The 14,211-nt window shown below is 41.6% G+C and overlaps 1 protein-coding gene and 1 pseudogene across 2 annotated transcripts in view; one reads left to right on the forward strand and one right to left on the reverse strand.

The window, feature by feature from the left end:
• The window catches only part of SLC9A9 (solute carrier family 9 member A9), a 567,499-nt gene that overhangs the window by 456,477 nt on the left and 96,811 nt on the right, over window positions 1–14,211 (forward strand). For both annotated transcript variants that reach the window (XM_073898938.1, XM_073898942.1), the window contains one exon: window positions 7,515–7,590. In XM_073898938.1, the coding sequence (XP_073755039.1) occupies window positions 7,515–7,590 (76 nt within the window). The remainder of the gene's footprint in view (window positions 1–7,514; window positions 7,591–14,211) is intronic.
• On the reverse strand, window positions 6,335–6,838 carry LOC112830872 (peptidyl-prolyl cis-trans isomerase A pseudogene; annotated as a pseudogene).

Here is a 14,211-nt window from a genome sequence, read left to right on the forward strand (position 1 = left end):
ATTTAACAATTATCAACATTTTTCCAAACTGGCCCCTTGCTGTTGGAGTTGAACTCATAGAATATAAATTCCATACTACACCTCCACAGATATTTCAGAAATAGAATACTAAGCTCTATAAAATTGACCTGACCCAGATGAGGGGTTTTAATGTTGCATTATAACTAGTAGTATTTTGAGGGGGGAAAAAAAAAAGGCAATTTCAGAGCAAATATCTTGGGTTTTCCCTTGGTAATATTAACTTTATTTTGGTTATAATTGCTTATGTTTTTATATACGCAAAAGTATATTTCCTCGCACTAAGTCTTTACTGCTTAGGACTAAATCCCATATATTTATCTTACCTATCCATTCTATCATTGCATGCCCAGGAAAGCAGGAATGATCATGAGAAAGAGGAAGTGGAAGAACATGGCAGCCACAATTTAGTGAGCACTTTTTATTTACTAGGTAGCATGTGTATAACCACGTTTCTTTACCTTGACCAATCAAGACATCCCTTATAACCCCCATTTTAAAAGTTATGAAATTGAAATTCAAAGAATTAAAGGAACTTTCCCAAGACAAAACCAACAAATTCCAGACACTTCAGCAACACCGAAACTCCAATCTCTAGTTCCTCGACTCAGTGAGGCAACTGCTCTCTGCTTGGACTGTTCTCTGCTCGGACTCTACCTTCTTGCACTGCAATTGGAATAGGGCCTCCAGGCAGAAAGTCAGGGAGAATAGAGGCTCACGTCATTCATTTTCCTTCTCTTGAGAGTCACAGCCCTTTGCTGCCAGTTACCTAATTCCTGAATTACATATTTTGGAAGTGGTTTTGTAGGGGGAAACATTGTTTTGTTTTGTTTTCAGACAAATGCATTATACTGTATATTGGAATCAGAAGTCTCAGTGTGAGACTCTTATCTTTGCTATGATGTTTGTGGTTGGGCACTGTCACTAGGGAACATCATGAGTTAGGATCTTTTTATTCCAAAGGTGCATTTTCCATTAGGATGTGTGTACGTGGGTGTAAGTGTGTGCATGTGTGTCCACATGTATATAAAGGAGTTAGCATACTAACTAAATTATGATATAAATAAGGCATTAATTAAGGATACTGTGAATTAAGTATAGTGAGATGATGTGAATTTTCTTCTGCCTGTAAATTGGTCCATCACCTTATGTCTTGCCATCAATCTGAAATCCATAAGATGGTATACCGGATCTAGGATAAGTTTTGATATACCTTTAAGGGGGGAATATATCTTCTGCACCTATGTATTAGCTTTCTATTCATAACCAGTTATCCCCAAAATTAGTGGCTTAAAACAACAAACATTTATTATCTCACAGTTCCTATGGGTCAGGAATTTGAAAGCAACTTGGAGGTGGTTCCATGGTGTAATGGTGAGACTCTGGACTCTGAAAGCAAGTTAGCTGACTGTTTCTGACTCAAGGTCTCTCGTGAAGTTGCAATCAGAACATCAGTCAAGCGATCTGAAGGCTTGACTGCAGCTAGGAGAATCCACTTCCATATTGGCAAAATGCCACCAGTGTGCTGCTGACTACTGGCAGGAAGACTCAGTTCCTCACCACATGTATCTCGTCAGACAGCTGCTTGAGTGTCCTCCCAATATGGCCACTGACTTCCCTCAATTGGTCCAAGACAGACAGCAAGGAGGAAGCCACATGCCTCCTTATGACCTTGTCTTGGATATGACACAACATCACTTCTGCCCCATTCTGTTGATTAAAAGTGAGTCACTAAGTACAATCCACACTCAATAAGAAGGAAAATTAGGCTCCATTTTTAAAACAAAAAGTGTCAAAGAATTTATGGATACACATTTTTAAACCACTGCAATATCATATTATATTTACCTGAACCAAATAATTTATTTTCCCCTGGATTAACTTGAATCTCCTATCCAGAAAAGTTATTTGAGCAGGCCTTTTCTTTGTAGCCAAACCATGAGTTTAGCCTATCTGGTAGTTTGTCAATGTCTACATGTCATCTTAACAGTTTTATCCATCCTTGGCTAGTTCTTTCCTTCATTTTTACTCCCTAAGCATGTCTTTTCTGACTATGCCTTCTTGAGAACATTTATGAAGTTATCATGGCACGGGGAGGCTGAGAGTATTTGTATAAAGTAGTTTCTATGTGGAAGCTAGATTTCCCTTTTAAAATGTAAATTTGAAAAAATTTCCTACTGACCTTCAATTATATTATGCCCCTTCTTCAAAATCCAGAAATTCTTCCCTTTAGGGGCACAGAATCTGGTCCTCTCCCTGGAAATGAGAAAATCAAAGCAATAAACTCAAAGTCATTACCTAAATAAATTTCAAACTGTGGGGAAATGGTAGAGCAAAAGTACTGCTATCATCAAATTCTATTCACATGTACCACTTGAAAAAATGCTCTGGAACCTGTAAGGAGCTCTACAGGTTTGTTATGATAATTATTTGTCTTTATTATCATTCTGTGCAACTTCCACTGACATTAATATTGAATATGAAATCTCAAGAAACAGAAAGGAAAATCTCTCTCTCTTAATCCATTGAATCCCCCTGAAATGAGGAGCAATCCCACATGATTATCCCAGAGCAGGGTTCATCCGGTTCACTTAACAGAGGCCCCACATTTGAATATTGAGAGAGGAGTGTGTTTGCATTTGCTTAGTTCTTTTTCATTAAGGTTAATACAACAAACAGTCCCTTCTTGCTTCAGTGTCTGGTTTGCACAGATTTCTGGCCTGAGCCTTTTGTTTTCTCTCAGAGGTCCAAATGAGCGTAAAACTAAGAGTACCTTCCTAATTTTCCTTTTGCTCCCTCTCTGGGGTTGTGCTAAGGGTTGAGGGGGTCACTTAAAAGATAAGGACTCACTCCCTACCGTGCTCAGTCACTTCCCAACCCCTGGTCTATTCCTTTGTTTAAGGAGGAAAAAGAAAGATATCAAATGTCCCAGTCACTTTTACCTTTTCCCAGAAATAGAAGCTAATAAAGGAACCAGAAATTGCACATATATCAAACGCTCCGTTTCTTAGAAGTATCAAGGGCAAATAAAAGTTAAGATTCAATGCTCTTGAATCTCCAGTTCCCATTTACAGTGTGAAACATGAGGCTCAAGAGTTGATAAGTGTATTGTTATTAAATGGTAAATGGTAGAGAGTCAGAACTCAAATCTTGGTTTTCAGTTTCTGAATCCTCTGTGTGTTCCAACATGCACACCACTTCCCCTCTGGGATAAAGAGCTCAAAAGAAAAGAAATACTGCTAATGACAAAGAAAATACCATCAAGTTCCAGATTCTGCCTCTAATGATTGCCCACATCCATTGTCCTTGGGTGTGAGTTGATCTCTGCTTCAGAATAATCTAGGTAAATTAATGCTACCTGCTGTCCTCTGCCCATCTGGACCCTCCCAGAGGCTTGCCCTCTGAGCTGCCTCATCAGATACCTTCCCTGTTCCAGGGTGAATGCAAAGGCTGGCCTTCCCTTGGCACATTTATCTTCAACCCCCAGTGAACAAGCAGAGCACACAGTAGACTAACTCATTTATTTCTACTCATTTATTGATGGCCTTTCATAACCGAGTTATTAAGTCATCAATAACTTCAGAGAAATAAATGAACGGATCCAGAACTGGGCCAACAGATATTTAAGATACCCACTGAAAATTTTATCTAGGATCAGCAGAAAAGTCAATGCTGGGTCATCAGTGGCATTTCCCTCACCTGGGAAAACATGGTCTATGTTTTATTCTAATTAAAACCCGGTCTGTTTCTTTACAAACTAGTAAAATGAATAATATCTCCAGTCTCCCAAGTAAAATAAAGTTTGAAAAAATGATTACATTTGTTAACATTTTTCCAAAGTACTATGTGTTGCTCTTCTCAGCTGTCAAAAAAATACCTCTGAAAATTTTGCCGGAAATAGAGTATAAGATCTTTCACGAGTGCCTGTGAGTTCTGGTATATTCCCCCCAGGAAATAAAATAAAAAAGATCGGGAAAGGGGAAAGAAGGGCAGAGAAGCTTTCTAAGACCTTGGGAAATCCTTGAAACCCATATCTAGGGGTTTGGAGAAATTCCTAACACAGACGTTAAGTTTCTATAGGGACATTTTTCACAGCCCTCAGCACTTTACTCAGCTGGTGGGAGCCATGCATTTCCATTATGTTTTGGGGTGTGGGTAGCTGCTCTGTCTCAACCCACAGGATCACCCCAGAATCCTGACCTCATCTCCCTGTTCAGATATTTCTTTTCCTTAGTTTGCTCCCCACTTATACCTGGGGGCCCCATCTAGATGAGAGGAATCTTGGCTGCTGAGGGGTCACAAACATGCTTGGAAGCCTCTCTGTGCCCCAGTTCCCCCATTTGTCAAATAGGAATAATAATAGAACATACTTCATCAAACTGTTATAATTAGTAGAAAAGTTAATACATGAAAAGCACTTAGAATAGTGTCTGGCACATGGTGAGTGTTCAAGAAGTGTCAGCTGTTGTTGTCGTCATTAATAAAAAATTATAATGTTTTCCATAAGATTAGGACCTTGGAGTCCAGCCAGTCCCAATTTCCTCAGTTCATTTTTCAGGCAAGCAAACTGCAGCCCAGTAACTTATACAATGTCTGTGCTCTCCAGAGTTTAAAGACTAAGTGAGATAACTCACAGAAAAAAACATCATCTTTGGAGTCCTGCAGTCTTCAGGTTCAAATTCCAGCTCTGTCCCTTGCTAGCCTGAGATTTTGGGCTAACTCTCTTCCCTTCTGTGGGCCTCTCTAGGTCCTCATCTGTAAACTCGGTATAACATGACCACCTTGCTAGAGTGTTTTGAAAACTGAAAAGTAATGACTGAAAAAGTTAATGACGGTGACTAGCGTGCTGCCGAGGAATCAACGAGCATTCAATAGCTGGGGACTGTTGTTCTCACCGTCATTCAGGGGGGCAGAGAGGGTGCTGGACCCCCAGGCCCCTGACTGCCAGCCAAGCTCACCACCACACAGCCCACAGTTACTTAAAAACAAACAACGAAACCAAACACATGAATTTGCTTACACTATTTTCTCTCCTTTTTCTTCAATAACTACCTTGTCATCGGTAGATGTGATCAGCTATCAAAAATTACCTGTGACTGCTGATGGGTAAGACTTTGTAAGCCCTTTGCTGTTCTTTGAAAAAGAAAAGGAAAAAGGGAGAGAGAAGCAACTCCCCACAGTTGGCCCAAGGTTTTTCTAACTTGCTTGGTTTGGGGTGAGCAGTTTTAGTCTGCCAGCTGAGCCCTAACCAGCTGTGCCTGTTAGAGAGATGGTGACTCAGAAACAACTTGCAGATGTTACAAAATAATAAGAAAATCCTGTGTGTAGCAGTGATCTTGCAAACCTGATACCTTTGTTGGGTTAGAAATGGCAGGAGAAAGGCTCAGGGAAGGACAGAAACTGAACTGACACTCTGGTTTCCTTTTTGGACGAATATGATGAATAAATTCTAACTCGCGATAACAAGGCATGGCACTCAGGTCTATCAGAAAACAGATTTTTTTTAAAAGTTAATGTCCACGGGGGCGCCTGGGTGGCTCAGTCAGTTAAGCGTCTGCCTTCAGCTCAGGTCATGATCCCAGGGTCCTGGGATAGAGCCCCACATCGGGCTCCCTGCTCCGCGGGAAGCCTGCTTCTCCCTCTCCCACTCCCCCTGCTTGTGTTCCCTCTCTTGCTGTGTCTCTCTCTGTCACATAAATAAATAAAATCTTAAAAAAAAAAAAAGTTAAGGGATGGAGAAAAACATGCCATGTTAACCATAATCAAAAGAACACTAGAGTAGCAATGTTAATTTCAGGACTCCAAAGATGATGTTTTTTTCTATGAGCTATCTCACTTAATCTTTAAACTCTGGAAAGCACAGACATTGTATGGTAAGTCACTGGGCTGCAGTTTGCTTGCCTGCAAAATGAACTGAGGAAATTGAGACCGGTTGGACTCCGAGGTCTAATCTTATGGAAAACATTATATTTTTTATTAATGACGACAACAACAATAACAGCTGACACTTCTTGAACACTCACCATGTGCCAAACACTATTCTAAGTGCTTTTCATGTATTAACTTTTCTACTAATTATAACAATTTGATGATTATTATTCCTGTTTGACAGATGGGGGAACTGGGGCACAGAGAGGCTTCCAAGCATGTTTGTGACCCCTCAGCAGCCAAGAGTCCTCTCATCTAGATGGAACCATACACCTGCAGTGAGGGCACGAAGATTATAGGCTATTTTTGAACAGATGGGGGTGAAGGGGTGCTCTCCTGAGCTAGAAGGAATGGTCCGGTAGTTAAGATAAAAAACAAGTCAAATGTATTAGATTTGTCCACAGTCAGCAGTGGTGATCTTCTTTCTGGTTGTGCCGTTCCAGGACCCAAACTCATCCATGCTTCCACAATATTCATGCCCTCTTTTCACCTTGCCAAAGACCACATGCCAACCAGCCAACCACTCCGTCTTGGCCGTGCAGATGAGAAACTGGGAACTGTTTGTGTTGGGTCTAGCATTTGTCACGGACAAGATGCCAGGACCCGTGTGCTTCAGGATGAAATCCCCATCATCAACTTTGTCCCTGTAGATGGACTTGCCCCCAGTGCCATAAAGGCATGTGAAGTCACCACCCTGGCACAGAAATCCTGGAATAATCCTGTGGAAGCAGGAACCCTTATAACCAAATCCTTTCTCCCCAGCACTCAGAGCACGAAAGTTCTCTGCTGTCTATGACACTTTGTCTGCGAACAGCTCGAAGGAGACGGGGCTCAAAGGCTTGCTGTCTGTTGTGGTGTCAAAGAACGCAGTGGGGTTGACCATGGCTGGCAACACAGGCGGCTCTGGGGTGGCGGTGTCAGCAAGGCTGAATGCTTCCTCTTCTTAATTCCTTATCTTCCTCCCACTTTGGCCCTTTGGGGAAAAAAAAATAGAAAAGCACATTCAGTTATTACAGGCTTTCTATAAGGAATATCTATTTCAAAACTCTTAAAAGGAGAAAGATATCAAAAATTAACCATAGCCTTCAGTAGTGATCAAAAAGAAAATGAATGAAAACTAGCTTAACAATTATTAGACTGTTATCATCCCTTTAGACTTGACCTTTTGGTAAGTCATAAATAAATACCATCCAAATTTGACAGAAGTAAACAGCAAAAATCATGCAACAGCAATGTGACAGAAATATCACTTTTATTGATGTCAAAAAGTGGCATTTCATAGCTGTTTAATAAAATAGGGATTATGAAGAAAAGCAAATGTTGAATTATGCCACAAGAGTCTCATCCACATGGCAAGATCTATGAGCTAATTTGCTTGGCAGCTGCTTCGCCATTTAGATAAAAATGCCTACAACCTAGAAAGTTTTTTTTTTAATGTGGTTAAATTTAATTTGGTTTGACAGGTATTTTTATAGTGAATATATTCTATATTAATGTTCATAGCATATATCAGGATTTTATATTGATTATTTACCTGGTACCTTTTTCTATTGTCTTTCTCCAGGAAGCAAATAACTTGGATAAAAACACAACCAAAACAGAGAGTGCTTGGCTCTTCAGAATGTGGTACAGCTTTGACCACAAGTATCCTTTGATAATGATGATCTTCCAGATCCTGCTGCCTGGCAGAGATTAACTTCAAGCACTTAGTCATTGCGGTGCATGCTCCTGCTCTTCAAGAAACACAGAAAGGTAAAGGGAATTCATGACCAAATTTATCAAAAAAAAAAAAAAATTAAAAAGCTGTGCAGTCCATACTTAAGTGTTACAAAGAGCTAAAGTGAAATCTCTCAGGGTCAAATGAACTGGGTGTATTCATGGCAATCTAACATTTCCTAAATGCCAGATGATAAGATCTTACAGTCCTGAGGACTGATCTATTTTACTAATTTTACTGTTCTTCCCTTTGCAAAGATTTTACTTCTGGTCAAGTTGGCCAAGGTAACTGGACAAAAATCCTTCACCCTTCTCCCAGAAACCCATGTGTCTGCTCTTGTTTCCTGGTGTAAAAAAAATGGAGTGGGGCTGAAGGCGAAGGGAATGAATGTTCTGAAAAGAAGAATGAGTCTGATCACCGCATTACAAAATAACATTACTTTGTTTTCCAGGTAGATTTGAGTAAGTTCTTCCTAGTGAAGGCCAATTTTAAAATTCTACCAATCAGGGTAAATACAGCGGCTCGGATATACCTTGCCAACTGACTGACAGGGCTGAGAAGTCAGGCCTGAAGGCCTCTGCCATTGTGAGGGGCAGTAAACGGTCCATCTCTAATCCCAAGCAAAAGCGCACGGAAGAAAGGAAAGAACTGGGCTGAAAATTGAATGTGTTGGGTCTTTGTAGTCGGTTTTCCACACTCACAAATCCTCCTCCTTGCAGGGAGAAAATGTCAGTCTCTGGGTGATTTTAAAGTGCCTGAGCAATGATTAAAACCACAACAGATCAGTGTGAGAGGAAGAAGAATTAAGAACAGTGAAAAGAAATTCAATGACTAAGGTGAAGAAGAGAGAAAATGGAAAGGGGAGAGAAGGCAAGAGAAATACAGGAAATTCACAGTAGGAAGGAAAGGAAGGCAAATTGGGGGAAGGGCTATGTAAGAAAAAAATTAAATAAGAATGAAGAGAAGCCAGTTGAAGACTGCAGAGATAAGCCAAAGTAAAACAGGTGAGAATTTAAAGAGCAATTCTGCAGAAGTAGAGCATTCCAAGAATTACAAAATGGACATGTGGAAGGTAGAGGGTTTTTGAGGCTACAGTTTTGTTTTTCCACAGCTCCGCTCTCAGAGACCTTGCCTTGCTCAATCTTGAGCCTTTATGGACAAGCGTAGGTTTCCACCACCTTAAAAGCCCTCCCTCTTGGCCATTATCTACCTCTTGGAGGTTCTGGTGTCGCATTAACTACCCATAGCCTTCCTGGTCTCTCTAAGGGAAGCCGGTTCTTAGCAGGTTATGCTGGTTTATGTTCCAGGTTGATTTCTCATCTGGAAACACAATTTTCCCCTGCCATTGCTTAAAGTATCTAATAACCAAATTTTAGGAAGTTAGAAAAAACTGACTGAAGAATACACAAAAGGCTGCTTGATTATGAAAGATATACAGTAAGAAAATGTCTTTTTGGGTTCCTGAACCCAATCTTCAAGCTCCCAAGATTGTTACTCGTGTGTCTGACCCACTGGCTACAGATTGGAGGTTCTCATGACTTCCTCTTTGGGCTCAATTCATCTACTACTAGAGTGGCTCACAGAACTCAATTTTACTTACTAGATCAACGATTTATTACAAAAGGGTAAGAGATGCACAGGATAAGGTATGTGGGAAAAGTCACCTAGCATTCATGCCCTCTCAACGTGCACCACTCTCCCCAGATTCCATATGTTCACGACCCGGAAAGCTCTCTGAACCCTGTCCTTTTGGGGTTTTATGGAGGCTTCATTGTATAGGCATGATTGATTAAGTCACTGACCAGTGGTGACTGAACTCCATCTCTAGCCCCTCCCCCTCCCAGAGGAGAACAGGAGGGCTGAAATGAAATTCCCAGCCCTCCCATCACAGGTTGGTCCTCCTGGCAAGCAGCCCCTCGCCTTAGGTAGGGTCCAAAGGCCACCTCCTTAACATAACGAAGGACACCTTTGTTGCTCTCATCACTTCTGAAATTCTGAGGTTTTTAGGAGCTCTGTGAAAGACCAAATCTCTATGTCTTATTATAAATCATAGTAACACAAAATAGTAAGTCAGAAATGAGATGAAAAATGTTTTTGCTCAAACTCTGACAATGCTGTGAGGAATGCTTTATAAGGAAGAAAGAGAGTAAAAGTGGAAAAAATAACTTGGAGACCACAAAGGAAAATGGAAACTCACCCAAATTTTTAGCTTAGAGCAATGACACTAAATTCAAATGATGTCATAGTTTTTGTCTCACTTTTCACCAGGGATTTATTTCCATACGATTATGGACAGACTTGCAAAAAAATGAAGGCAGATTTACCCAGTCAGTAACATCTCTTCTCATGGTAATTTGTCCTCCTGTGCATTCATTCTAGAAATTGCAGTGCTACCATCACTGCACAAATATATTTTCACTTAGACAACAAAGTTTTTATATCCTAGTTACGCTCTGAATTCATACCCAGAGAGTAGCAAACCAACCGTTTTTACTCTGTGACTTCTTGATACATCTGTATTTCCAGAGACAAATTATCCACCTGGCATTTGTGTTCTTCCTGCTGTTCACCTAGAGCCCAAGTGATGTGCCTTTCGAACGTCATAGGTAGGCTGTTCCAGCCACCCTCAGTGTAGGTGATGTAGGAAAGACCATGCTAGGGTTTGAAGCCGACAGCCAAGAAAGAATTCTTGAGACATCTTTGGTTCAAAAAGGTGATTTTATCAAAGCACGGGACAGGACCTGTGGGCAGAAAGAGCTGCACTGGGGTCAGGAGAAGTGGCCCATTATATACTCTCAAGTTGGGAGGGGGTTAGGGACAGCGTAAGTCCCTAAGGAATTTTGGAAGCAAGGTTTCCAGGATCTCGAGGGGGCTAGCCATTGTTGGGAAAAGGTCATTTATTTTTTATTTTTTTTAAAGATTTTATTTATTTATTTGAGAGAGAGAGAATGAGAGAGAGAGAGCACGAGAGGGAAGAGGGTCAGAGGGAGGAGCAGACCCCCCGCTGAGCAGGGAGCCCGATGCGGGACTCGATCCCCGGACTCCAGGATCATGACCCGAGCCGAAGGCAGTCACTTAACCAACTGAGCCACCCAGGCGCCCCGGGAAAAGGTCATTTATTACTGTCTAGTAAAACCTGAGTCATGAGACCCTTCAGATATATACCGGTGGGCCATATGCTTGGGGGGTTTAGAGGATAAAGGAAGTTTCCAAAGGAATTTTTATACATTAAAGTAGACTTACAGGATCCTGGGGGGGGAGGGGGTCAGGCTAGGATTGCCTTTTGCCCTTAGCAAAGTATTAACATGGAGGCAGCTGAGTTCCTAGAGGAATGTCGCTCTGCCTGTTTCAAGGACTTGTCAATGGGCTGCAGGTAGTAAGGAAATTTAATAATTTTTCTTCTGCCTTTGTTTCCCACACCATAGGGATGATCTCCACCCCAGGGTCAGGTTTCCTGGCCTAGGCCAAAAAGAAATTGTTGCAAAGCTGAAGGAAACTACTAACTATGCAGTTTGGAGCTGCTCAAGTTTCATTTCAGTAAAATTGCATCATAAAGAATTACTGACAAAAGGAAAAGAGGAATAAATAAGCCTTCATGTGCACCTGTATCAGTCAGGATTCTCCAGGGAAATGGAAACAGAACCAGTAGGAGTATACATATGTGCACACGCACGCGCACGCCCGTGCACATGCACACACACACACACACACACGAATAGATATGCATATACATCGATTTATTCTAAGGAATTGGCTTTGTGGGCGATGCAAGTGCAGAATCTGTAGGGCAGGCTCTCAGTCTGGAAACTCTCAGGCAGGAGTTGATGCTGCAGTCTTGAGGCAGAATTCTTTCTTCCTTAAGGAAACCTCAGTTTTGCTCCTAAGGTCACCCAACTGACTGGATGAGGCCCACACACATGACTAGGATTATCTCCTTAAAGTCAACTGATTGGTGACTAAGATGGTGCCACACCTACTGAATAATTGGGTAGACTAGCCAACAATTAGGTAAACACATAAAACCAAGCATCACGGTACTCAATTTATGCCCAAAATTGAGACCCTAGAAAGACCCTCTTAATTCACCATTGGTATCAATAAAACAAGCCACTGTTGCTTGGATAGTTTTGTTCTCTTTTTTACTTTTTCATAGCATAATTAAGACACATATGCATTTCCATAACATTTCCCCCAAAACTACAGGGGAATAAAAATAATAAAAATTAACATTCCATGAGTAATAGCCCAAGTACTGTGTTGAGTGCTTTACATTTATAATTTCATTTTACCGCCACAGCTCTGTGGGACGTTGAGAGGGACTAATGAGTATGTATGGTGCAACCCAGGTGCATTGCTGATTGTGTTGGCCTTTGCTGAAACAACCTGGGCTCCGTTGTTCAAGAGCCTTGTTGGAAGCCTATGGTGCCAAAATTGAGGGTTAATTAAGATTGCATTGTGATTCATCGTGGGCAGCAATTCTGAGTCGTGCAGTGCAAAGGAGCAATTAGGAAGGGGAGAGGAGCAGGGAAACTGTGTTACTGACCACCAGTGCTTTGCCGGCAGGTACATCATTTCACTTAATCTTCCTAACCACCCTTTTTGTTCTATTTCATTTTACAACCACCCACTTTGAGGTGGAAGAAACAAAGTCTCAGAGAACTTAAAGAACTCCCTTAAGTTTCCATAGGTAGTGTCAGTTCCATGATTCAAGCCCAGATCTCTCAATGTAAAGTCCATAAATATACTTAAATGAACTCTATATCCATTATATCCCTCACTTTACATGTAAAACCCCATCTCAATATGTTCATAAAGTCACTACTAAAGCAACGACTGTTATGACTGCTTGCATTATGTAGTACAGACCTCACATCTCAAACACCTGTTGAAGATACATGGGATGATAAAATTAGGAGTCCTGTGGGTCACCCTAAGAACACCGCCATAAAGGAGTCCCCAGGTTTCTGAGTCAGGTCCCCAAATTTTCAAATATGCCAAAGACTCCAAGAATGGTTTAGGTTCATAGAGATGGATGCACCTCAGCCAAGCTCAAAGGAGGTACAAGTATCAACCAGACACCAAATTCCTAAATCATGGAATATCCTTTCCCCACCATGAGAAGGTTCAAGTCACAATCTGGCCTCTCATGGCCCTCTGTATACATCTTCTACTCTCACTCCCTGGCTCATCTGGCCTTCCTTGAGGTACATCAAGCCCATCTCTACTTCCAGGCCTTTGCACTGACTCTTCCTTCTGCTGGGGATGCTGTTCCCTCAGACATTCGGTTGCCTCCCTCCTTCACCTCTTTCATTCAAATTACCAATGAGGCCTTCCTGGCTCCATATTTAAATTAGCAGTCCCAACAAGAGCACTCCTTCAGCCCTCATTTGCTTCATTTTTCACCTTAATGCCTATCACCATCTGACACAGTATGTAGTTTATTTATTTGTTTTAATAGTCTCCTCCAACCAGGCTAGGTGCTTTCTTAGAACAGGGATGTAGATCTGTTCTCATTCACTGGTGTGTCCTCAGAGCACAGAACAGTGCCTGGCATACAGTGGACACTCAGTAAATATTTTTTTTTTTTAAGATTTTATTTATTTGACAGAGACAGCGAGAGCAGGAACACAAGCAGGGGGAGTGGGAGAGGGAGAAGCAGACTTCCCGCCGAGCAGGGAGCCCGATGTGGGACTCGATCCCAGGACCCTGGGATCATGACCTGAGCCGAAGGCAGACGCTTAACGACTGAGCCACCCAGGCGCCCTCAGTAAATATTTTTTGAACGAATGAATGGATAGATGAATAAATGAAGCAAGCCAGCAAGCAATATTTTCTATTCAGGGCACCTTCATTCTAGACACTGACGTAGCAGGAAAATTGAAATAGTTATTTGAAGGGTGGCTAAGTGAGTTTGAAAGCAGAGCAGGACAGAGTGGATAATTTTAGTGTTTTCACCCAGACTGCCATTTGGCACCCAAAGAACATCCACACCCCCAAGGCTCAGTGTCCCTCTCCCTAGGCAGGGACAGCCACCCTAGCACACTTGCATCTCTGTCTCTTCACTGACCTCCTTCCTACGGCTGGTTCATCCTTCCTTAGGTTTGATTCGTACACCGGGTCTGCTCTAGGCAAGCCTGGGTCAGGCTTAGAAACCATTCTCTGTCTGGGTGACTCTGAATACACCTTACCTCACCAATTGTGCCTTGATTTTATTAGTATCCAGGGCTCAAATTTTTAGAGCAACCTCTCATCCTCACTGACGATCGCTTATAATGAGAAGGTTAGAAGCAGAAATTGATACCCTCTTACTCATATTTTTAAGACATTAGATAAAATGATTTGCTTAGATCCACAGTGTTACAGCATAGGCATCTTAGGTGGCCTGATTCATAGGTGACGGATGATCCTGCTCCGCTGTCTGCCTACCACAGTCTCTTTTCATTCTATCATTTATCATCTTTCTCCTTAAGAGATGTGTATATATTATTCCTTAAGCATGTGTATTTATTAGTCTTACAAATGTGAATGACACGGGATACGAATGACCT

This window comes from Callorhinus ursinus, unplaced genomic scaffold, assembly GCF_003265705.2.
Source record: "Callorhinus ursinus isolate GAN/ISIS: 27379988/994484 unplaced genomic scaffold, GSC_fseal_2.0 scaffold1, whole genome shotgun sequence".
Classification (NCBI taxonomy): domain Eukaryota; kingdom Metazoa; phylum Chordata; class Mammalia; order Carnivora; family Otariidae; genus Callorhinus; species Callorhinus ursinus.